This window comes from Eucyclogobius newberryi, unplaced genomic scaffold (assembly GCF_026437365.1).
Source record: "Eucyclogobius newberryi isolate DKJ021-1_F unplaced genomic scaffold, fEucNew1.0.hap1 SCAF_19, whole genome shotgun sequence".
NCBI classification, from domain to species: Eukaryota; Metazoa; Chordata; class Actinopteri; order Gobiiformes; family Gobiidae; genus Eucyclogobius; species Eucyclogobius newberryi.
The window spans coordinates 10,549,935-10,575,680 of NW_027315823.1; the positions used below are offsets into that span (position 1 = coordinate 10,549,935).

Consider the following 25,746-nt stretch of genomic DNA (forward strand, 5'->3'; position numbering starts at 1 on the left):
AGAAGTGAACACAATCTCTTTTGGTTTTATATGCATTTAAAAGGCACGGTCTCTCAAAAATAAACAAAAGGTATCTCTTTTTTCATTTGCAACTGTCAATGTAAATGATCATTGCATAACAAGCATGAAAACCCATATTATCGCAAATGTGTGCAAAACATTTGAGCACGTCTCAGCAGACACTATAGGAAGTGTTCGTCTCTAGATCAAGAGGTTGCCAAAGCAGCATTAGTAAATAAAATAAATAAAAAAGGCAGTCTTTTTCGTGGCTGAAATCACTGAACTATTATTTAGATGTTGACATGGAAGTACCCTGATATTTAGTATTTGGCTTCAGGTGTATGCACAGATTACAGTGTTCTTTGTGCCCTTGTGGTGACACTGCCATGGCTCTAGGTACATCCACACGACTCTACAGTCATGTCTGGCACGTCTGTTTTGACAATGCTGTGCTGAGAGTTGAAGTAGACCATGGACAGAGGCCGGCGCTCTGTCGGGATGCAACATGAGGAGACGGCCGTGTGGATGCCGTTGACTTTGAGCTGGCTGAAGACTGTGGCGTGGAATGAAGATGCGATGCCCGGTGAACCCGCCAAGTGCTGAGGACACTGGCCCATGCAGTAGTTCATGTGGTAACCCTCAGGTGCAATGATCCAGTCATGCCACTGGATGTCTTTGAACTTGATGTAGAAGTCTCTCTTGCAGCAAACTGTGACGTCATTCCCACAGCGTAGGGCGCGCTTCCTGAGTGAGTGTTTGGAGGGGTCGTCACGCAAACGTACCTGGGCCACCAGGAAAGGCTGGTTGTTCCCTGTGCTGTCCAGGGAGCAGAGGTTCTTGCCATTTTCCTCACAGCTAACCTCGAAGCGAAGCCTGTGTTGGCCACCATCCAGAAAGGTCTGCAGTGTGCGGGTGATGGAGAAAGTGTGCCAGTTACTGTCCTGCACTTCCAGCATCTTCTCTATCACCAGGCTGCGGTTAGAGCCCTCCTGATCTGCTGAGAGGAAGACCCTGGCCGGCAGGCGAGAGTCTCTGTAAGGGTCCTCAGAGGAGCGCACATAGATCCACAGAGAGGCCTGCAGCACCTGGATACGGTGGCCCTGCTCCTGGAGAAACTGGAAGCCAAGCTGTAGGCTCGCATCTTTACTCTGGGTCGAATCTGTATCAGGGAAAGACACACGTCAGGAATCAATCACACATTTATGTACATATTAAGCCTATTTTTCATTTTTATTCTTATAGCTTATTAAAATTTGTATCCCATAGCAGATTTAAATTGTTTCTCTGTTTGACTTATTCATTGTTCATTGTTTTATGTTGCACCGAATCACCAAGACAAGTTCCTGTGTTTGTGAGTTCTGTTCATTGACAATGGCAATAAACCCTTTGATTCTGATTCTGATTCTGATGACACAGTCTACACTGAAGTTTCACACCACTTTAAAGCCCCATTACCAAAATAGACTAAATCAAATTAAAGTTTCATGTTTTTATTGCACTAAACTGGATCAAGACCTATGTCCTTACTGTGAGCAGGCTTTTATGTTCTTAAATGTAATCATTTTTTACTTGGCGCAGAGGAAATGTTTTTTTGGCTAAAATTCCATGAAGATGTTTCAAAGTAGGTCAGGGGTTAATTTTCTATTTCCATGGAATCATGCAGGTGACGTAACACCTTCAGAAAGTTACATACTTTTGCTTAAAGTTTTCTATATAACTTGTCTTAAAGGACAGCAAATATTATCTCCATGAGGCTAAATACACGGGCGTTAGGCTTTAGGCTCCATGTAAGTGAATATTTGACATGAATTACACTTACTTATATCTGCGAAGCTGACTATTTCATAGCCTTGGTCCTTGAGAGGTGAAGAAGTGTCCAGCTCCAGCGTGCCGTCCTGTCTGACGCGTCCCGAGTGCAGTTTGCGCAGCGCAGTGAGAAGCGCCTCGCGGGGCACGGTGTGAGTGATGTTTGGTCTCTCTTTCAGGTGCAGTTTGTCTAACAGTTGCTGCTTCGCGAATTCCACCATGATCTTCTCTTCTACATCCTTTTCCAAACCACAGGAAACACAGTCGGAGTAAACATCAGCGACCAGAAGTGGCGTAAGAAGAAATAACGCAGAAAGAATCGATGGCGTCATGATAGAAAAGTGAATAATATCTGCCTTAACCATTGGTGCTCTTAAAAGGTCGGAAGAAAAGTTTTCTTTCTAGTCTGTTTGTGGTTAGTAAAGTTGAAAGTGTTGTCCTCTTGTCAGCTGGAGCCCGCGAAGAGTGAAGTTTGGAGAAAGGTGTGTCCTTTTACTCTCCTGATGAAGAAGAGATCTGGGGTAATCCACCAAAAGTGATGACACGCTGGAGGAGCGCACCAATGAGAGCCTCGTGGCCCCGGGGAGAGTACGCACGCAGAACACGCACGGACCACGCACGCACTGTCACTCACGCACTGTCACACACGCACTGTCACTCACGCACTGTCACTCACGCACTGTCACTCACGCACTGTCACACACGCACTGTCACTCACGCACTGTCACTCACTCACGCACTGTCACTCACGCACTGTCACACACGCACTGTCACACACGCACTGTCACTCACGCACTGTCACACACGCACTGTCACTCACGCACTGTCACACACGCACTGTCACACACGCACTGTCACACACGCACTGTCACTCACGCACTGTCACACACGCACTGTCACACACGCACTGTCACACACGCACTGTCACTCACGCACTGTCACACACGCACTGTCACTCACGCACTGTCACTCACGCACTGTCACACACGCACTGACCACACACGCACTGTCACTCACGCACTGTCACACACGCACTGTCACTCACGCACTGTCACACACGCACTGTCACTCACGCACTGTCACACACGCACTGTCACACACGCACTGTCACTCACGCACTGTCACACACGCACTGACCACACACGCACTGTCACTCACGCACTGTCACACACGCACTGACCACACACGCACTGTCACACACGCACTGTCACACACGCACTGTCACTCACGCACTGTCACACACGCACTGACCACACACGCACTGTCACACACGCACTGTCACACACGCACTGACCACACACGCATGCACAATCTGACTTTACAACAAAAGGGGCTCAACTTACAACGGCTGAGATGTGTGGGTGGAATAATTACCTGGAAAGAGAAAGTACTGAAAGTGTGTTCTCAAATAAACAGTTGCATGGCTAAAAATGCATTTGCTAAATTGGTTCCAGTGGTCTAATTCAGCAAAGGGCCAACAAAAATTGGTCTGGGGCCCAAGCCATAGTTTGGACCCCCCTGTGCACTAAAAGGTACTCAATAAAAGTATAAAAGTACAGGTACGGAAAAAGGATCAAAACTCAAGTAAAAGTCACAAAAAAGTAAAAAAAAAAAGTACTTTAGAGTAATTCACACACATTTTGAGAACAATTAAAGCATTGATCATCCTGGTCAATTATAAACGCCCACTTTTGTTTGCCTGGAACTCAAAAAATGTTGGTAAGATGTCTTTAAATACAATAATTCTACTTTTCAGTCTTGTTCAAAAATGTTGTGCAGTAGAAAGTGCAGATTTTTGCTCCCAAATGTAGTGAAATAAAAGTGAAGTAGTGAGTACAGTATTTTTACTTGTGTACTTTGTTTCTTTCCACCACTGCCCCTCTAAATACTTTAATGAAATGGCTAGAGCCTATTACACCATTTTTTATAGGTCATAAGATCCATCACTCATCACAGTTGAGCCACCCTCAGACATGGGATAGTCTGCTTGAGACTCATCATCAAACAGTTTGTTATAACGTGAGAAAGTGCTGAAGGCTATTGGGTGGAAGTCTCTTTGAAACACGTCCCGTCATGTTCCTCTGAAGTGACACCGTTTATGGAGTGTGTGCGGTGAATGTTGGACATGCTTGTACTTTTCTGTAGCCTTTAGCAAGTGAGGCACGAGACCACGCGCAACAGTGAATCTTCTGTGATATGGACAGCTTCAATGGAAACAACAGAAGTGATCCAGCTCCATCTGAGTGGTTTGTTTAGCTGTCAAACTCACTTAGGCATCTCTTTCTCATTGCTTTTTAGTTTGCTGTATATATGTCTTAATCATAATGATCACCTGGATCCAGTGCAAGCTCAGCATAAACTACAGTGGATCTGTAGTTTTCTGGGTCAAAAGCCACTTTCACAACACACAATTACACTGCAAATACTTAAATATCTATAATGGCATCCTAAAACCATCATGGCATTCTGTTTGCTGCTGACCTCCCAACACATCCTTTTTTATGGTTTAACATATAGGTTCCAAATGAACCACTGGAGAATTGTTCATATAGATACAGTATTTATTGTATCAGGCCTGTTATTGTATTAGGCTTTTACATTATTATAGCTTTTTTTAGTGCATGTGAGGCCAGGAGGAATGATGCAGTAAAAATGATTTGGTTTCTGGGTTTGTGTTGCACATTTCTTTTTTGGGTCCTGTCTGTCCTTAACTACATGAACATAATAGACAGCACAGAAGCTCGTGTTTGCCCTCGTGTGGAGGAATACGGGTATTGCAATGCGTTCAGTGGTCAGGGGAGGAAACTTTGGATACTTGTCATAAAAAAGAAACAGCTTGAGGGACAAGATCCCTTTTGGAAATATCCTCAAATAAGAGATTGTTTGAAGGGAAATGTAAACTTTTCTGGTGAAGGAAATCTGGTGGTGACATTTCTGATCTTGGCCCAATTACATACCAAAAATGCAAAATTGTATAATATGTGCCCATAAGTTAAAAACAACATCAATCTTTCAGATTTGCAGATCACACATGTGACCCAATTCTTACAAATAACTGGGGTTTGTCAGAGAGACCCGGGGTGATTTATTTAATACTAAATTGTTCCTGTTTATATTCAGCATCTCTCTTTCAGAGAGTCCTGGTCCGAAAGGCTGTTTTAGTGAAAGGGGAAAGACATAAGGAGAACATGCAAACTTCCCACCGGCTTCACGCCACCGAGTTTATAGTAAGAAGCATCTGTTGTGAGTATGGAGGTTTGATATTGCATGTGCATTATGCTTTTGCTTTTCATATAAATCCAGACTGTCTCTTGTTTTGTTTATTTGCATTAAGGCATGGCAAATAAAGGCAATTAATAAGAAATGTGTATGCTTTGACATTCTTTACAAAATACTATATAAATGACAGCTGGAAGTGTAAACGTAATAGTCCTGAATGCACTTTGCTTTTCAGACCATTTAATATATATATATATTTTTAATTGTTTAAGTCAGGACTTAATTTGACCCCACGTCTGGAGAACGGTAAGGGTTCCGGGAAATAGGCCTATTTGAAAAACGATAACAGTACCAAAATGCTCCACATATTAAAATGAAGAGTGCTTCTTCTTGAATATATTATCAAAATATGAATTAGATAAACAGAATGAATTAGATACTATTACCACTCTTTTCCAATAAGCTGTTATTTTGAGGAGACTGACTCTGTCTTGGATACATTTTCCTTAAAACTGAACTAAATGGACATCAGGTTCAGGACAGCAGTGACTACCAAAGCTACGATCTAAAAATATATTATCATTATTATCATGAATTATTATGATCCATTTCCCTGCCTCCGAAAAGCACGCCGCTGACGTAAACTCTCGGCGAGCGAAAAAAAAGTGACGCTCACAAGAAGCCGGAGTTTTGAACACAAGGGGGAATAGCGTTTTCTTTATTTTTTCTTTAATTTGTACCATTTTATCCTTTCGCGTTTAGCTGCTATTTCCTCGTGTGGTCGCGGCTCGCTCGGTCCCTCGCCTCGAACCCCCAGCGCCCGCCGCCGGAGCGAGCAATGTTAACGCCGCGGCTCGCTCGCACGGCGCTATTTTGACAGCAGTCGGGGTCGCGGCGAACCAACTGGAGCTAGCACCGATCCATTAGCATCACGGTAAGTCATTCGGCAGAGCTAGCCACCTGGCCGCATCCCATTTAACAAACCCGGCGCGTTAACCGTGTACATTTGTAACGCGGTAATTAAACGCGCGCACCACCGTTCTGTCTATATTATCATTTACCCGTAATGAGACGTATTGACAAGCGCTAGCAGGCGCGGAGTAAAAATATCACATATAGCTTGTTGGCTATTGTGCTAACATTAGCTATGTGGCTATCGCGGCTGTACTGTTAGGGACTGTGCGGTGGCTAATTATACATGCCTAAAGGAGCCCGAGCTAACCGTGTGCTAGCTATTGTTAGCGTGAGAATTCGCCAGTGTTTTCAACCTGCAAACCTCAAACACTGGCGCACACGCGTAACCATGTCCCTTTTCCCCACAGACACAACCTGAAGATTCATGTGTGAGTCGTGACGCTCGGCAGCGCAGAAGGTGAGACCATCATTTCAGGGGACTCGGAATCGATTGTGCCAAAAAAAAGAAAGAAAAATATACAGCCTAAAAACGCCTCACACGGGCTTGTCCTGAGTCTCTCTCTCTGTCCAGTCCTTAGAAACATGTATTATACACTTTTAAGTCACTCAGGAGGACTACAGTCGTTTATTATTGAATTGGATGTGCTGCAATATGATTTTTCAACATTAACACTGACTAAATGTTGACTGATCTCTGTTTTGGCTGCTAACACTTGGACCCTCTCATTGGTCTGATGGATTAATTGCAGTGTCTACATGTGGTCTGTCTTTTACCTTGAGGTTCTTGAGGATAATGCATTTGAAGACAGTGGTGAAGACAGTGGCCCAAAGTGTTTTTAAAAGTGTTCTTGAGGAAGATTTGAGAACTGTCCAGTGTCAACAAAGCAGTACTGCTCCACGTCTGCTTGTTTTTGTCATCACATTCCCTGGATTGTTTCACTGTATGTGGTATCAAACGTATTAGGGCTGAGACGAATTAATCCTTTCATCACAACAAGCTGATATTGACATAATTGTGACATCCGACAAAGCAAGAATTAATATAACAAACAAATAATCCTTTTGGCTATGACATTTTCACTTTAGCTTCCTCTGGGTCAAATAAACAACACAAATCTTATTCGCAGGCCCTTTGTAGTCTTAAAAAAAGAATCAAGTAATTCTGTTTGGTATTGTTACGTACTAGGGCTGATTATTCGTCATATTGTCACTTGGCCTGAATTTATTTGTAGTTGTCTTTTGATAATTGTAATAATTATCTAGACTATACAGACACTCAAGTCCCAATGTTCAATAGAAAATAATCATTTCCTTTTTGACCAATTGCAATACGAATCACTGACTGCTCGATGTCTAAAATAATCGTTAGTGTGTATAAATGTTATATAGGTGACTTTCCACGTGACATTTTGTTATCTATGAAGAGACGACTTTACATCAAAAGGAGCAGTCTGTGTTTGTGTTAAGTCTGTAGGCGCACTTTTAGTAAGAACCCCACGTAAATCTTTATAAATGAGACCAGAACTGTTTGTGGTGGCGAACAAACCAGAAAAGTTACATAGTGAATCTTTAAAAACAACAGAAAATTCACAGCTATGCATTTATATTCAAGCATATTTGTAACATTTCTCTTATAAATGTGTTTACCTAAGGATGCTCACATTAGGTATCAGTTTATTTCTCTTTATTCATCTTAATATTGTCGACTAGTACTTTATCTTCAGACATGACCTGTGTACTGCCCACAATTATTTCAATAAGCGATACGTTTTGTCTCATAAAAGCTCACTATAGTAAGTAAAATCTGTAAATCTAGCCAATAAGAAGTGTCTGTAAATGATCATCATTGCGTTGGCTCATGAGCTGTAGCACATGAGCTGAAAATAGACAGAAGGCTGTTGTGTCAAACAAGGTGGGATCGCAGCACAGACTGAGCGAGTGGAGCTTCAAACATCTGCTCTGGGAAGACGCCATGTGTGTCTCAAACATGATCTTCTGGCTCTGTTGTGATGTCGTACAAGAGGATAAATGTCATTTGGATATCACATTAGGCATTTAGATGAAGTAGTTCTCGCAATTATCAAACCTCAAAGGCTGCAATCATCATTTGGTTAATGCAAAAACAAAATATCTTGTTTTTGTATTGAACAAATCTTGTATTTGTTGGTTCTCTTTCAGTTCAGTTCCTCTCAAATGTTGATAGTACTGGAGTTGTTTACAATGTGCACTTTCAACATAATCCTACTTTTGAGCAATTAGCCCTAGTGTAAAGAATACAGTTTGTGCATTTAATATTTGCATTGTGAAATCTTTCCTGTGTTATGATAGTACGGTCTTGTGTCTGTGTGTCATGAATTAATTGTCACCCGCAGCTTGTTTCAAAGGCCCGTTTTTGAGAACGGGCTGGATCATAGTAGAATCTCTTGCAGGTGAGTCATTGAATCAACAGTCTGCTGTTGCTTAGGCCACCAAATAAAAAATAAAAAGACTGTATCCAGGGCCAGTCTGCCTGTGAACATGCTTCTTCTCCATATGCATTACATGATCTATATAACAGTGGGCTCTAGAGCTGGGTTGAAATAATCGATTTTCCGATTTTTAATCGATTCGCATATTAATGACCGATTATCGATTCGTACGTCCAAAGATCGTTTTTTTTTTTTTTTTTTTTAAATAAAAAAATAAAATTCGGTTCTACATTTCCCTCAGTGAACTTCAATCGAGAAATCGGAAAAAAATATTTTCAAACGTAAAAATCGGAATCGAATTGATACTTGAAATTTTAATCGAAACCCAGCTCTAGTGGGCTCGGTGTTTCGATAAGCCATTGTTTATTCATTCACTGCCGGAGCATGTGACAGTGCTGAAGGTAGTCCACTTCTTCCATGCTCACTTGATGTCATGGATTATACATGAAAAACAACCGCAGTGACTGAATATATATATACATGTATGTATGGTTTGAGGCTGGATAATGATTACGGCTGAAAAAAGGAGGCCTAATTTTGCGTGCGTTAGTCCGTCAGGTATCCGTAAGCGCCCTTGTCTGTGCGTTTGCAGCAGCAGAAGAGTGGCTTTTTCTAGAGAGATTCAAAGTGCTATTTATAGACCTCTGCCAGAGCGCGGAGTGTGGTGGTGCTGTTGCTGCTGCTCCTCTCTGCCTTCACCACTCCTGTTTCTGTCTTCAGCTAATCACTCCTGCTCCTCTCCCATATTCACCCTGCTTCATCTTGTCATGTCTTTCACACCGCGTTTATCAATCGGCCACTGCGTGCCTGTCCTTCATCGTTTCATTTGTTGATTCGTATGGACTGCAAAGAAATGTTGCAGATGGTAGTAAGTTAATAAAAAAGCCGGCATTGTGTTAAGTGTGACTGTTTCTGTGGTGTCTTCGGCTGCTGATCCTCGCCAGACACTCCCATCCTCCTGCTCTACTGCTAAGCTCGCTGCTCCTTAACCTGTGTCTTTTTAAAGAGGCTACCCGTCTGTTTTATACAGTTTCTTTTTTAATAATTAGCCTGGTCACTAACCAAGAAGGTTGTGGCTGCAATACTGTTTGTGACGGACCAATTGTGGAGCATCTCCTTCCTGTGTGCAATGTCTTTGGGTACTCCACAGTATTAAGACAATTGTGTCAATTGGTGAGTCCAAAATATGGTCGACTTTGCAAATTATATCTATTTAAAAATCTGGATTGTGTATTGCTAACTTAAACCTGTTGAAAACCATTGGAACTGCAGTGCAAAATCCTCCACAGCTCAGAAAGCATTTTCCCCATAGAGCGCAATGTAAAAACTGCTCCTGTTTGACAGGTTGGATTTTGTGGGGATTTTTGCCTATTTTCATCTTATCAACTTTTTCTCTGCTGAAAATCCTTAAGTTTTCTTCAAAAGTGCTTTTTAATCTTTAGCTTTGGCTCTGCTTAGCTCTAGTAACTTTCCCGTGGTATGCCTACGCTTCTCGTACGCTCGTGAGGGACAAGAACACTGCTGCGCATGTTCGGTAGTGAACTACAGGATGTAGCTAGCCGCTAAAGGCTAAATTGGCAAAACATGCCAATGAGCAGCCATGTTTGATGGCCGGGGCTTGGAGGAGACCAGTACCACCAGAGCAAATTTCACGCTGTTTTTATTCCTCACAAAGCTGTAGTTTGTTGTTGGCATGAGCCAAAGGAAAGGGATTCCCTCCCTTGAAGGTTACCATGGAGCTCATTTCACTAATAACTGACATAATACTTAAAAGAGCTCCAATGAGGGGCCAATAATCTTACATTTATATTATTTAATCCCTTTTATTTTCTAAATCTGCTGTATTAAATGGTAGTTAGGTTAATTGTTATAATGAATACAATTTCCTCTAACAAAAATGCCAGTTGAAACATAAACATAAAAAAGACTATATTAACGTGTCCTTTAATTTAGTCGATAATTGTGATTAATTGTAAAATCACCATATTTCCCTTCACAATAGTTGTGACTCTAGTGCGACCTGCCAGGCCTTTTCCCATGTGACATCGGGACATCCCCAATCAAAACTTAAAGTAATCTAATCAAATATAAACTTATACCATACTTTTCAGACTTTAAGCCTCTACTTTTTTCCCGAGCTTTTAACCCTAAGGCCCACACAACGGTAACAACCACCAGCAGTAAGCGCAAGCGTTTGACACACTGTAAAAGAAGACGTCAGGGGACACATGGTGTTTTCTGTATTGTGAAATGAAACTTTCTTGGCCAGAACTCAAAATCACTATCATGGACCATATGTGTAAATCTCTCATGTCACAACGAAACAGAGGGGACAGAGGGGACAACTGTGATGTGTTCTTTGTTTGTTAAACTTCAAAATACAGTTTTATTACAATCCAACTCATATTCACTGAGCAATTCGTCTAATTAGTCCCGCAGCGCAGTGGACCGCGGGTGCGCCGCGAGACCCCCGGTTCAAAAGACTCATCACTGCATTTATTTATGTGTAAATATCTCATGTAACAACGTGGGCACCTGTGGTTTATTGTCAGGTGCGGCCCAAATATGGACATGTTCGATTTTCTTCGAACATTTTGCGCTGTAGCTTGAAAAGTATCCTTGTTTTAGCCTTTTTTGCCTTTTACTTTAGTTAAAGACAAGACCTCTGTGGACTCGTAGCACATCTCCCCCAGCTCCTCCTTTGATGATGAACTTTTGACTACCTCTCTTCCTCTGCATCTTCCAGCCTCTGTTCCCATTAAAGCAGCTGCAGGGAGAAGATGCGGTTCTCACAGTCTTATGGGAGTCAGCGTTTTATTAGCTAATGAGCCATTTCCCTCCCCTTTTCTTGATCATGTTTTACTGTTTGGTGTCAGGGTTCAGTGTTAGAAGTAGCATAGGCCTGGAAAGTGGCATGGCATGGTTTGTAGTTTCATTCTTTTTGCTGACCATGACCTTTGGGAATACAATTTTGAAATGTTTACCAAAAGTATTTTGCAATGTCACTTGTTCTGTTGGCCACATACAGATACTGAAATTGTGGGTGGGCGTTAACAAAAAAATATCCTGTGATGATATTCAAACGATATTCACAATACACAATACATCAGGATGGAATTTGCTAAGACTGCTTGTTAATGTCTTGGTTGAGGTTCACGTATTGCGCAGAACATGAATGGGAGAAAATATTAGTTTATACCCTGTTTGAGCGATTACCCTAGATGTTTCTGTTCAAATTATATTCAAGCAACTTTTTGTCATGATTTACTTAATATTCTCATTTTGCATAGCTCCAAAACAAATGCATTATTATCAATTTAATATATTGCCAATATATATTATTATAATCAATCAAAATCACCAGTGATTTGACATTGAGGCAATATCAGTTAATTACAACAAGTAACCTATGCACAATACTAACAGTTAATATTATTGTTGGGTGATATATTGGTTTCAGTATTGGTCTGTTGTTTTTCCAGATAGAATTATCAGTCTAATATTGAAAATGATAATTTAAATACTCTTTGGCACCAATTTTTGTGTGCCTTTTTCCAGGTGCGTCAGTCTGCGTCCCTGTGTCATTTTAAGATTCTTTTTGAACAAGCTAAAGAGTAAAAAGTGAAAATATTAAGTAAAAGTATATTTGTATATTTACACAATCAAACCATTTTTTAAATTACATCCCTGATAAATACATTTCGTTATTTTTTTACAAAAGATAATTTGTGCACAATATTTCGATTGCAATTGCGATATTGTAGGTTGTGACATGCGTATGGCAAAGTTGCTCGATAATTTCTAATTATTTTATGTATTAATAATACATTCGTTGCATGTGTGGGCTTGTTTTGACCTTTGACCAATCAGGTCCTCAAAAGCATTGCACTTCTGAAATATGAGACTACTTCTATGGCATTAGAAGAAGGTGTTTGTGGTGAACAAAGGGCAGACGGCAATGTTTTGAAATCCGCTATGTCAAAGTGCTGTACTTCCGGAGTATAAATCGCTCCGTAGTACAAGTCGCACCAGCCATATAATGCATAATAGAGAAGAAAAAAACAAATATGTCGCTCCGGAGTATAAATCGCGTTTTTGGGGGATATGCATTTGATAAAATCCAAGATCAAGAACGTCTTGAAATGCAATTTAAAATAACAGATTAGAGAACATGGTGAAAAGGTGTATGTATGCTAACGTAACACCTTCAGCTACATGACACAACAAACTGTGGTAAGTGTCTGGTATGTTAACGTAACATATTAACAGTTATTCAGATAACTATAGCATAAAGAACATGCTAACAAGTTTACCAAAGCATCAGTATTACCCCAAATCACTAAATCCATTGAATTATTCTTCCTCTGTGCTATGTTGTGCCTGAACGCGTTCATTGAACGAAAAATGTGAACGCGTTCATTCTGGTGTCTGGGAACGGCACGTTCATTCTTTTTAATTTCGTTCAATAAGGTGTCAGATTTCTAGAGACTTCCAGGCGAAAAAAACACCGTTATGTTGCCCAACCAGAGCCTATGCCTGGCAAGTGTGAGCGCTCCAAAGTTGTAGAGGCCAATAGCGCACCGCACTGCGCATCAAAACAAAAAGCAGCATAGACGCGACAGCAACAGAGCAGCAAGGAGTCGCCCTACGCCCAGTTACGTGAGTTTTATGATAAGGTTGGTGAGAATGGGAACATTGAATGTGAGTCCTTGCCCCAAGTGGAGGAGTTCAAGTATCTCGGGGTCTTGTTCACGAGTGAGGGAAGGATGAAGCGTGAGATCGACAGGCGGATCGGTGCAGCGTCTGCAGTGGACTGTTGTGGTGAAGAGGGAGCTGAGTCGAAAGGCAAAGCTCTCTATTTACCGGTCGGTCTACGTTCCTACCCTCACCTATGGTCATGAGCTTTGGGTAATGACCGAAAGAAGATGGCGGATACAAGCGGTCGAAATGAGTTTCCTCCGCCGGGTGGCTGGGTGCTCCCTTAGAGATAAGGTGAGGAGCTCGGCCTCACGGGGGGAGCTCGGAGTAGAGCCGCTGCTCCTCCAGCTGAGGTGGCTCGGGCATCTGTTCCGGATGCCTCCTGGGCGCCTCCCTCGGGAAGTGTTTCAGGCATGTCCCACCGGGAAGTGGCCCCGGGGAAGACCCAGGACACGCTGGAGAGACTGTCTCTCGGCTGGCCTGGGAACGCCTCGGGATCCCCCCGGAGGAGTTGGAGGAAGTGTCTGGGGAGGAGGAAGTCTGGGAGTCCCTGCTCAGACTGCTGCCCCCGCGACCCGGCCCCGGATAAAGCGGAAGAAGATGGATGGATAGAGAATGGGAACAATCTAACATTTCTGACACAGAGTTCAGTTACAGTTGTGCGCTGAAGAGAAAGCTGCGTTCATGCTTCATACATCGAGCTTGTTGAAGACTTTGGTTTAGTCCTGCTCCTGTCCAGGTTCAGTTCCAGGATTAGTCTTGGTTTAGTCCCAATTTTGATGCAGTGTTTGCGTAAGTGTGTACGCAGCCTCAACGTTGTTTTGAGTAGTTTTGACTAGTTCCGCTTGTACTTGTACATACATTACTGCACGTGTTACTTTGCACAATTAATCACAACCTCGGTGTCACTTCTAAACAACCCCACAAACTCCGGAGGTAGAGGAAGTGCCCATTCTTCTTCTGCGTGGCTTAGAGCCTAGAGCGCCCTCTTGCGGTTGTCATGTGAAATTGCCAGCGTGAAAATAACAAATAATATCACATATGTCGCAACCCGGCCAAAACTATGTAAAAAGTGTGACTTATCATCCGGAAAATACGGTAAACATTGTGAAAGTACAAATCATCAGTCATTACAGCATATGTGCGCATCCCCAGCCCTCCTAGTGATGTGAAGCGCAAAGACGCAGCGGCCATGCACCGCATTAGACGTCTGGGTTTCCCCACAAACCCTCGAATAGCTGCCATAGGCATTTGAGTGTGGTACATAAAGATGGAGAGGCTAACGAGGCGCTGTGTGTCTGTGGGAGACCAGAGCATGCACCAGAGAGGGAGGGCTGTGTGAGCAGGGAGCGGTGGAAGCTATGCGCATGATGGCACAAGAGCAGGAGCGAGAGAGCGCTTGCCTCGCCGCTCGCTCCAGTATCTCCACTTCATTCAGAAAAGGGAGACTATGGGGAAGTATCGATACCTCCGCACATGACACTTGCAGAGTCTGTGTCCACGGCGAGAAAGTAGAGTCCTCTAAAGAGAGACACACTCTGCTCCGCTCATCTGGTTCACAAGCTTTAGAAACGGAATATTCTGTGTTGTTTCCGGCACCTTTCTGTGACACCTGACCCGAGTTGGATGGAGATCTTCACAACGTACTCTGAATACAGTAAGCTTGAGTTTTGACTCTATTGTCAGTTTGCGTTCATTTTGGCGACGTCTAAACGAGATTTTGAATAGACCGGCGATTGTCTGAAAAGTACCGCCACCTTGGCACTTGTATCGCCTTCATGAAGCGCTCTTAGTAATTATTGTAATCATATGCTGTCTTATGAGAAAGTATTTGAGAAATTATACAGAGCATTATTCGAATAACTATTACGCTGTATTAATACCACGTTTAGATAAATATGTGTCTTTTTTTTGAAAAAATGCTTTATGTTGATGTGAACCCTATGGTCTATTGGTCAGTGCAGTGAACTAAGTTGAAGCATGTGCTGAGGCAAATGCTGAGGTAATAAGGAATTCCCTTCCTCTGTGTCCTGGGGTGGGGAGGAGGGAGGAGGAGGTGGCCTGGTGGGGGTGGAGAGTCACTAAAAGTAGGCGTCAGTGCTGCGCTGTCACACCTTGTGCAGCTGGACGGGAAGAGGGGACACCCAATAGACTTACATAAGGCTATCTGTCCGTTTGAACCTTTTGACACTGACCACAGCCCAATTCACTGCACTTATGCGCTTGTCTCTGTAGAATGCAGAGGTAAACGGGAAAAGATGCATTTGCTGCAGCAGAAGCAGAATCCTGAGCAAGAAAGCCCAACAGCAGAGCTCTCTTGAATAAAAAAAAAAATCTGTCGCTATAAATAGCAGGCCATCCTCTCTGCCTCAGCACTGTTTCAGGTTTAGAAAACGTTGCTTTTTCCCCTCCTCTTCCCTGTTCACATGTTCATGGCGTTGTGGTATAATGGTTGGTGGATATCATTTGCTTCTTTTGAAAGTAAAGAACCCACTGACTGTAATGTTTTCACTTAACAATTTTATTTGGACCCTTTTGCTCCAGTCTTCTTGATATGAGGGATAGATTGGTTCAACAATATTTCCAGTTGTGTTTCATTAACCTTTTTTTTTAAACAAGTAAATAACAACTGTGTATCCCCATCTCTGTGCTATGCTTTGTATGTTGTATTCCAAATGTCTAAATTCAAATGTATCTCCATTGCAGCACCATCTTAGGTCTCTGCTCTACTGTAGTCACCTTCTAATGCCACCTTTGCTCAAAGGACACATATAGCTGTTTGTCATGTGCCTTTTGTTTTGACATCCTTCCTTCTTGTTTGTTTACGACGTCGCTGAATTGAGTGTGTCCTTAGCTTGATTCTTGCATAAACCTTTTGCCTGTGCGTGGGAAATGGTATGGAACTGGAAGTACAGGAGGGAGTGAAAGGGAAGATAAAATCAATAGGATTCCCCAGAGTAAGTGTTGTTGTAATTGCCTTCAGTCAGGGGGGTTCATGAGTTCCCTTTTTAAAGTCGTACCTAAACCATTGGTGTTCAGTTGCCAAGAACTATCATTTTCTGCCTCCAGCTCTTTTGATGCGCTGCATTAAACATTTATGCTTTATTAGTTGAGCTGTTTGTTCAGGATGTTGTTTATGCAGAATCTAGACTTTTAATTTAACTGCTGAGTGAGCACATAACCAGATGTTCAGGCTAATGCTGTATAAATGCATTTGTATTCATTGTTTTAAATCATTTATAATTTTCATTACTTTCCTTTTTTGTTGAGTGGATTCCAGTTAAAAAAAAAGATGTATTCTTCTACCACCTTGGGTTATCCAATTGCCAAACCTTAAATAGTCCGTCTTTCAGAACAGTGACACTCGGCATCTGAATCACAGTAAAGCCTGGTCCTCCAACCAACATTTTCCCTCAAATGTCAAAGTTGAAACACAACACTGTTGGAATTATATCTTGTAGCATTTTTTCTGGCAAACATTGCAATGATGATTTAGAGTTTATGTTTTAGTAGTCTTTTTATTCAAAGTAGGGCTGGTCAATCTGAACAAACCTTTTTTAAGTGTGATATATTATGCCAATAGGCGGCTGATGAGAAGTAGAATGTAAACCTACATAGAAGAGGCTAATGATGCCGTCGTCTTTTCCAAGGCCGGGTAATCTATCGATATTTTAAATGTATTGTTCTCACTTCTAGTTCAGGCTTCACAAACCTTTCAGTTTGGAACCCACAAAATAGCCATGCCTAAAAGACTTGGTTTTGAATTTAAGAATAGAATATACAGTAACTTGAACTTAGAACTAAAACTTGAAATCAGAGTCGTGACATTCACTTAGAACTAAAACTTGAAATCAGAGTCGTGACATTCACTTTGGGAACGGCTCTAGTTTAGGCTGCTTTGTGGCTTTACTCTTCACAACTAAGGCCAACTGGTCGTTTCACCAGACAAAGTTATGCTCTGCATGTGCATTTCTGTAATAGGGTTCATTCTGCACAAATGGCACAATGTTGTAACATAAGCCTACATTGATCAAAGCTTTACCGATAGAAAACTGAAGGTTCAGATATCCACCCGAAAACACAACATTTGTGTACTGAGCGTACATCTATGTCACAGTCTGTTATCCATGTTGAAGCCACATCAGACATGATCAACACTTTGCTGTAATTCTCCTCCTCCAGGTCCAGGTAAACACATAAACCGCAAGTAAATGTGCCATGGTTAAACAAACAGAGTTCGCGTGAAAGCGCAGCCAAAAAAAATGGTATCCAATCTGCCATAATCCTTCTTGTCCACCCATAAACGTATAGTAAAAGCATAAACATGGTTGTGCCTTGGTGCCGTGTATGCAGAAAAGAAAAGTTAAACTTTACACAAAAATCAGCTGTGAGCTGATGCCAGGTGCTTTTCAAGATGCCTTTTTGGATAATATTGGTCATTAACGTACACACACATACTGTCACTTATGCCTGCTACAGTTCAAGTACAACCTCAATTTTCATGCATTATTATGGGTCTATGGGCCATACTGCCTACACGCAAAGTAACCGCAAGGGAACTAGTTTAACCGCAACAGCCCTAGTTGTAGCTGCTGTTTACCTTGACTGACTGACTCGTGTCAGCTGGAGAATCAAGCCAATAGACTGAATTAGACTTTGCAATAACCAAGATGATTGTCACTAAATATGATCAGCGAGTTGTCTCTCATAGTTATTTATTTATTCTTCATTTTCAATTTTGCCTAAAATATTTTACATATATTTGTTATTCACAGCATTATTAGAATACAAGCAGAGCAGCGACAGTGACAGGTCTTTAAACTGTGCACAACACGACCGAATAAAAGCTCCTATAAACGTTGTTTTGACGCACTGTTGTAGTGATTACGAATAAAACACATTATTCACCAGTCACGTTGTAAAGTTGGTAACATTAGCAACTTAGTTTGTGCTTTTTCTGGTACAAAGATCAATAGCTTGAAATCCATGTTAAATAAACAATGTGTGATTAAGGAAATAAAAATCCTGCAGTTTCATGCGAGTTTGCTCAGTCTTTGTGATAAATCCACAGTTTTGTAATTTCAGGACACTTTTTCACTCTGTAATTACAAGTAGAAAACAAGGCAAAATTAAACATCCCAGTTTACTAGGAGAAATGTGTTCACTCGGTTAAGCAGTTGGTGATTGTATTTGGTTAACCATGAACAACCCTAACAGAAGCAGTCCATCTTGTGTAGCCGTCTTTTCAACATCGAGCTGGCCAAAAGCATCGACCGGGCAACAAACTTAAGAGCGTTCTACAAACACTAGGTTTAATCGCCTAAAACAGATTTGACCGTTCTTAATAGTTTCATAGCTCAGTTTGCCACTCATCTCAACTCATCTAGGCTTCCGTAGCTCAGCCTTGCTACAGGAAGTTGAGTGCGGGTGCGAATCACAGCAGCGCAAAAAAATGTCTAAACAGGAAAAACACAAATTGGAATACTTTTGTGATGTCAGACACGGTATTACTCTTTTATGAACATGCTAAACATGCAGCGGTCTGGATTATGGAAGAACTGGCTGTGACGCTCTGCTTCTCGTGTGTTTGTGCCGCACAGAGAAGAGAAAAGGTGTAACGCTCGGGACCAGTGCTTTCAAATCAGCAACGTCAAATTCAATGTGAAAGCCCCATGATTACACTGCATTCCAAATTATTATCCCAATGATATTTTTCTTAGATTTTTCCAAATAGTCATCAACCTTTAGAGAACAATTCGGATGTTATTGAACAAAACTCACAATTTTTTCAAAAATAAAAACTTAAAATGCACTGTTCCAAACCATGTTATTGTTGTAAAGAACGGAAAATGTTAATTTGTTTAATTAGAAGCATTAGCAGGTCATATTTACTGAAATCAAAAGTTAATATTGTTTTTGTTTGTTTTTTAGATTTGGTTGCCCATAGGCTTTATAAGACAGGAAAGGACAGTGTGAAATGGGGGATGAGAGAAGGGAGGACATGCAGTAAATTGTCGGAGTCTGAATTCAAACTCACGACACTGTTTCTTAAGCACTCGACCACCGGGCAGCACTCAAAAGCTATTTCAAAACATCGTAACGGGTCAAGTTACATTTTAACGTAGGACCCCTTCTTTCATTTGCCTGACCGGCCAGCCCCGCCCACATTCTGTTCACATGCGTAAGGGTCTGGAATCGGAGTCAGAGCCAATGAAATCGTCGGTAATCCATTTACCTTTCCAATCCCAGTCGCAGGTTTTAACCCGTCACACTGAGATACGGAAGTAGCGCTTTCCACCCCCGTTCCAAAACATTCAAGATGGCGGACCCGGCTCGAGACCCGGTGTTTACTTCTGCTCTCGCTTCGGTTTGAACAATCAGGAAAGTCCACTCTACTCGCCATGATGAACGTGCGTTAGATGCGGTTATACGAAGGGCGTCATCGCGATTCAGGAGACATTTTCTGCGTTCGCGGGCAGATAACACGGAACACGCCTTGTTGACATGGGCTACGTAATATCCAGTTAAGTGTGTCACGTTTTTTGTGTCACTTCTGGGTTTATGTGATTGGTTCTGTTTCTGCTCTAAAGTCCGCCCTAGAAATCGAAACGCAGCGGTCGAGCCCCAGACCCACACACAGTTTTGATAAGTAGTTTGCCAAAACGTGTTGGGAATGGCTGGTCAGGCAATTCTTTCATAGGAGCTTCACAGTTCTTGCATCCATTGAACTAGTGAGTTTGCAGGATGTCAGAATAGCTTAAGAGCTGCTGTTTGGATGTGAACTGAAATTAAATTATGGAAGGAAAAAATTACCTTGGCAAAATCACCAAGCCCAAGCTGATATAACAATATTGAACTCTCTTTTTAAGAAACATTTTTACATTTGGCCAATTGCTATGGAAATTCACACTTCACACATGTGATTTTTAGAGGTGTAACAATTTACATATTTACTGGTAATCAATGTATAGATACCTTTCCCTTACAATATTCCTCATCAATCGGCCTTCAGTTCATTTTCCACGTTCTACTCTACTTATCGTCGCAAACTCAAATCTACAAAATCATTGATTATATCTAGACACTTGATAAACATGTTTTTATTATGATTGGTTTCAGTAAATGTAATTTAAATCGTGCCGTTATGTTCAAGCACCTGCTCAATGTTCAAGTGGCTGCTGTCGCTGGGAGTGACGTCATAGAACTACTTTTTATAACGCTATTAATCACTATTTCACTTAAACCATAATTTGAATGGAATAATGCTTTGATTAGTGTGTGTGAAAATGCTTTGAAGTTTACAAGGAACATTGTAGTCTGTATAAATATTGTGTGAAATATGACAAAAGTAACACTGTGGGGAATCAAACTAAAACTAACCCAGTTTCCGCAGGCGAATGGCTCTGTAGGAAATGACACTAAAGGCTCCGCTGCTTTGTGTTTTGTAATGTGTACCATATTTTCCAGACTGTAAGTTGCACCTTTTTTCATAGTTTTGGCCGGGGTGCAACTTATACTTATACTTCTATACTTATTCTCCGGAGCAACTTCTATGTGATATTATTTGTTATTTTCACACTTGCAACCGCAGTTCATACTCCAGTGCAACTTATATATGTTTTTTCTTCTCTATTATGCATTTTTTGGCTGGTACGACTTATAATCCGGTGCGATTTATAGTCCGGAAAATACGGTAAACGTCAAATCACATTGCACCTGAATTTGCAAAGTATATGATCTGCAAACACAGAAGGAAGAAATGGAAGGCATTTTAAGCATAGTCACAAGTAGTAGTTGGAATATAGTCTAGCACCTTGCTCAGCCTGCACTCGGCACAGTTCTGGGTGTTTTGGAGCAGTGTTCTTGCAGTGGATCGCTCACAAGAAGCCCAGAGCTCTGTTCCGGTTTGATTGTGCTCAAGCTATAACTAATAGTTAATATAAGGAAAAGGCTTGCAAAAGGCTCTGGTGTCCAGCGGATATTCAATTTAATAAGCGCCGCGTCACCTCTGAGCACCTCTTGTTACTGTACTTTTCGGGCTCCTGAATAAAAGCCCCTCCAATGAAATTTCCAAAGAAACAAGAAATTGTACATATATGGGCAGCACCTGTCAATAAACCGATAAACCAATAAACATGAGATATTTACACACACACCGGTTGTCTTTTGAACCAGGGATCTCGCGGTGTACTTGTGGTCCGCTTTGCCGCAGGTCTGATTAAACAAATTTCTCAGTTCCATGGTTGTGATGAAGGGGTCAGGTCAATGCAGCAGGTTCTAAACTGCAGACTGCCGTATGTCGCATGTCCACGTGTGTCTTTGCGTTTCGCCGCATCTAGATTCACTTCCACATTAGACTAATTTCTCCTTGAATACGAGTTTGATTGTAATAAAACACACAGCGTTTTGAAGGTTAAAATGACGTGACCTCTGTCCACTGACGTCTTCTTGTACAGTGTGTCAAATGCTTGCCCTTCCTGCTAGAGTGCCCCCCGGTGGCTGTTAGCTAGTAAAAATCTATGAATTAACCCGCAAGGTTCAAAAGTGTGGGAAAAAAGTAAAGGCTTAAAGTCTGAAAAGTACGGTACTTTAAATTACACGGAATGCCTGCACCCGAGCTGCACCCGAGCTGCACCCGAGCTGCACCCGAGCTGCACCCGAGCTGCACCCGAGCTGCACCCGAGCTGCACCCGAGCTGCAGGCTTTCGCAAGTCTGCCTCACGTCCTGGAAAAGACCTGGAAGCAGAGATTGTCCATCTAGAAAAAGGTTGCTGGGATTATCAGGGTTCAAGGTTGTGGCATCAGTGGTGTGTCAAAGTCAAGACGAGTACATAGATTTAGTAATAGGTTATGATTAATCCAGAGCACAAGAGCAATGATGGCCATTAACTGCACTTTTCAGATGGTCCAAAACATTTATTTCTAAAGATTTTTATGAGTTCTGTTTAGGAAGCAATAAGTTCAAAGCAAGTACATTTTGCATTAGACACACACCCGATTTTTATATAGTACTAACTTGTTTAAAAATGGTTTAACCCAGGCTCTGGCTGCAGCTGGGGCAAGATGCATACTTCTGGACAAAGTTCACTCTTGAGTGGCTGAACAGAGGGACAAATGTCTACTGCGTTTTTTCAGAGTTGACCATCCACATTTAAAAGGGGCTTTGGGTCACTGTACCTTTAGTTGACGTCACCCTCAACACCTCTAATCATATTATGATTGCTTCATCTTCTCATTCGCATTTGTATTTAGAGGGATTCGTGCATGTCTGAATAGTTTTTTGGTACAAATGAAAGTATGGTAAACTGGCCGACGGCACGTTAATGTTGACTGTGAAGGGGAAGGTGGAAACCGGCACTGCAGTTTTCAAACCAGAAGTAAGCAGACTTATTATTTTATTCAATAGTTTTTGATCCAAAAGATCAAAAAATGACATAATGATCCACGGTGTTGTAAATTGGAACGATAGACTAAAGCACAATAGGTCTTTAATATCTGCACGGACCTTGTTTAGCCAAGACTTTCATTACCAGATGAAAACATGACATGCCCCTCTACATGAATGAGCACAGACGAGTGACATTCATAGTCAGACCTCTTCAAACACAATATGTTGTGTGCTCGTGTGTTGTGCCATGGTTTGGTCAGTGTGTTTTACGTTCGGCCGCTGCCAGCCTGTGTCTTCAGTCTGAACCTGCCTCCTCTCACACGCTTGTTTAATTGGGAAAGGGGCGAGGGTCGTGAGAAAGAAAAGAAGAGAGAAATCTGGGGGTGTAGAGCGATATAGCTTATTTTCTCTTGGTGACAGAGCCTGTTGCCATGGTGCTGGCCCTCCCATTGGTGGAGATCTGGGCCAATCATTTAACAGCGCAGATTGTTTCATCATTGAGAAGTTTTTCTCTCTTCCCGTCTCACTTCCCACCCCCCCTGGGGTCCTCTCACTCTTCCTATTTAAGAGAAACAAATTACACAAGGTTTGTTATGGGTGCTCAGACTACCTCCCAAAGCTTTCTGCCACACCTGCAATGACTTTGTGCACATTTCCCCTTCAGTACAACCATTTTTGTGAAAATGTGATGGGCTCTTGTCAGTGAGAGAAATTCTATTGCATCACATGGAATATAACAAGTAATTATACTTTGTGTATCCTGCAATAAGGGATGTAAAAATGCTTATTAAACTTCAGCGTGTCTTTTAAAAATGTTAAAGTGTTTGAACTAAGTACGTCTGATCTTTAACAGCAGTTGGCTGACAATATAGCTCACATGTGGTTTGTAGTGACCTTTTTGTTGCACTTTATTGGATTTTGAATTTGGGATTACTTGTAAATTATTCTCAAAGTTGCACATCTTCATAGAGCCAATGTGTGTAGTGATTCTTTATTCATACAGTGTTCTCCCCTGTTATTTAGAGTCAGCTTGGGCATTTTACATCGAAGGTAAGGTTTATTTATATTCCATAGGTAGAATTGATAATGCAGCTTGGTTAACATTTCTGATTCGCGGTAAAACTGTGATTATAATGAGCAATTGAATTTAGCCAACAGAGTAACAATAAGAGTTAGAGGGTTATAAGTGAAGAATTCCAAAACGGGAATCCCCTCTTCCTCTGACGTGACCGGTCTCCCGTCTCATCACCCACGTTATCTTTGTGTAACATGTGTACTGCTTTGGCTCTTCCGCCACCAAACCCGTGGCATCAAAACCAGGCGCAGGCTTAAAGCGGCCACATCAGCAAGGTAGACGCACAGAAAAGGTAGGTAGGCAACACGGGAGGGAGAAAGAGAGAGAGGGAAGGAGGGAGCCTATGAGTCATGAGTGGGCCGGCGGAGTGGAGGAGGATGGCGTCAGCAGCAGGTCTGACAATTTAAGAAGATACATTAAAAAGAGGAAGAAAAGAGGAGCAAACGGTGACAGTGGGCGGATGTGCAGAGAGGGGAGGGGTCGGACGAAAGAGTGGAAGGGGTATCCTCGCTTTGGTGGAGGAGGTAGGCAGGGACAAGGACACGCGCGTACACGGTGAAAAGAGAAACCCTTTCCGCTTCTTAACCTTTACTCGTTTCCTTTTTCTCCTTTTCTAGTTTGCTTTGGTGATTCTTTGTTCTCTCACAGTCTGCTTTGACAACCTACAGTGAACAATCTATTAAAAGCAACAATTTTAAAACACATTTAATGAAAGGAAAAAGGAAAAATGTCAGCACTTTTTTTGATTAATTTAACTTCATACCGTTATTACCGTATTTTCCGGACTATAAGTCGCACCGGAGTATAAGTCGCACCAGCCAAAAAAAAAAATGCATAATAGGGAAGAAAAAAAAACATATAAGTTGCACTGGAGTATGAAATGCGGTTGCAAGTGTGAAAATAACAAATAATATCACATAAGTCGCTCCGGAGTCGTACCCCGGCCAAAACTACGAAAATAGTCCGGAAAATACAGTATTTGTCTGAAGGTGTAAACCTCAACTAATACGTTTGAAGACCTATTTAAACATCTTTCTTTTGGATTGACATGTCGCCCGCCCTGCTAGTTGGGCATGTGCTTTTAGTTCTATTCAATAATTGTATTGTTTTACATAGACCATTCTCTTCTCATTTAGATCATATTAATCATGTTTTTAATTGGCGATGCTGGCCTCAGTGTTCCTAAACGGTTTCCCCTCCCTTCGCCGGCCTCGATAACGCACTTTGAAGTATAATATGTTGTTACAGGAATGTACTGAAACTGCTTCATGTCACTGCTGACACAATAACTCTAACACTTCTAAATGTTTTGTATCTTTTAAAAAAATGAGCTGTAATAAACGCTTCACTTACTTGTGTCTATAACTATAAATACCAACAAATGCAAAGAAACTATACAAAAGATAAATATTGAATAAAAGATTGTATTAATTGAAGAACAAGTGAACTCTGTAGTCATGGTGACAGGCCTACTCTTCCTCTAACGCTCTGCCAGGCCCTTTTCTTGCCCGTCCCGTTCGAGACTAAAACGCACACAAAGGGGAATCCTCTCTGACGTGTACAAGTGCTGCTGTGCACACACTCCAGCAGCATGCTAATGCGGAAGGCCAAATCTGAAACCGAGCTGCCATAAGAATTGGGTTGCCTCTGACATAACGGGGGTTGCAGTTTCATGTGGGTGAATTAGATCGCCCGCTCTGTGCCGCCTGTGCGTTTGTCCCGTCGTTCATTCACCGGCGTTTTTCATTCAGCCTCAGCAGAGAAAATGGAGAGGCGCGTCTACAGTGCGCATGTCTCTCCATTGTGAACGCCGAGCGAGAGGAAATAATGAATGAACTCCACATTGTTCACATTAAAATCAAGGTATTTGTGACGTGGGAGTTTTTATTTCATAAGTGTGTGACAAACGCACATAATCTAGTATAAACCAAGCCATAACGATGAACATCTTTGTAGGAAATATACACACTTTGCTCAGTCTTGGAATGGCTGCATTTGATATGAAGTTCTGTTTGAGGTTCTTTGGATTGGACGGTTTGGTTTCATGATCATTTCTAAAGTAAGTGGTCCCTGATTATTGATTTTGTTAGGCCTGTCGGAATTCCATTTTGATGTTCTTATCTTCCTGTAGAATATATTGCACAAAATGTTAAAGACCTATTGTTCTTTTGTCTCAA

At 41.8% G+C, this 25,746-nt stretch overlaps 2 protein-coding genes across 9 annotated transcripts in view; one reads left to right on the forward strand and one right to left on the reverse strand.

Moving 5' to 3' along the window:
- Window positions 1-367: 367 nt before the first annotated feature.
- LOC140365346 (inhibin beta B chain) lies at window positions 368-2,314 on the reverse strand. The gene is made up of 2 exons (XM_072451722.1): window positions 1,820-2,314; window positions 368-1,159 (listed from the first exon to the last, which is right to left on the reverse strand). Exons 1-2 carry the CDS (start codon window positions 2,169-2,171, stop codon window positions 393-395), a joined length of 1,119 nt encoding a protein of 372 aa, XP_072307823.1. The 5' UTR covers window positions 2,172-2,314; the 3' UTR covers window positions 368-392.
- Window positions 2,315-6,353: 4,039 nt separating this feature from the next.
- The window catches only part of r3hdm2 (R3H domain containing 2), a 42,869-nt gene continuing 23,476 nt past the window's right edge, over window positions 6,354-25,746 (forward strand). For 4 of the 8 annotated variants that reach the window (XM_072451725.1, XM_072451727.1, XM_072451730.1 and 1 more), the window contains exon 1: window positions 6,354-6,397. The gene's annotated coding sequence lies outside the window, so the exon portion shown is untranslated. The remainder of the gene's footprint in view (window positions 6,398-25,746) is intronic. The other 4 variants (XM_072451723.1, XM_072451728.1, XM_072451724.1 and 1 more) reach the window with 1 other exon arrangement.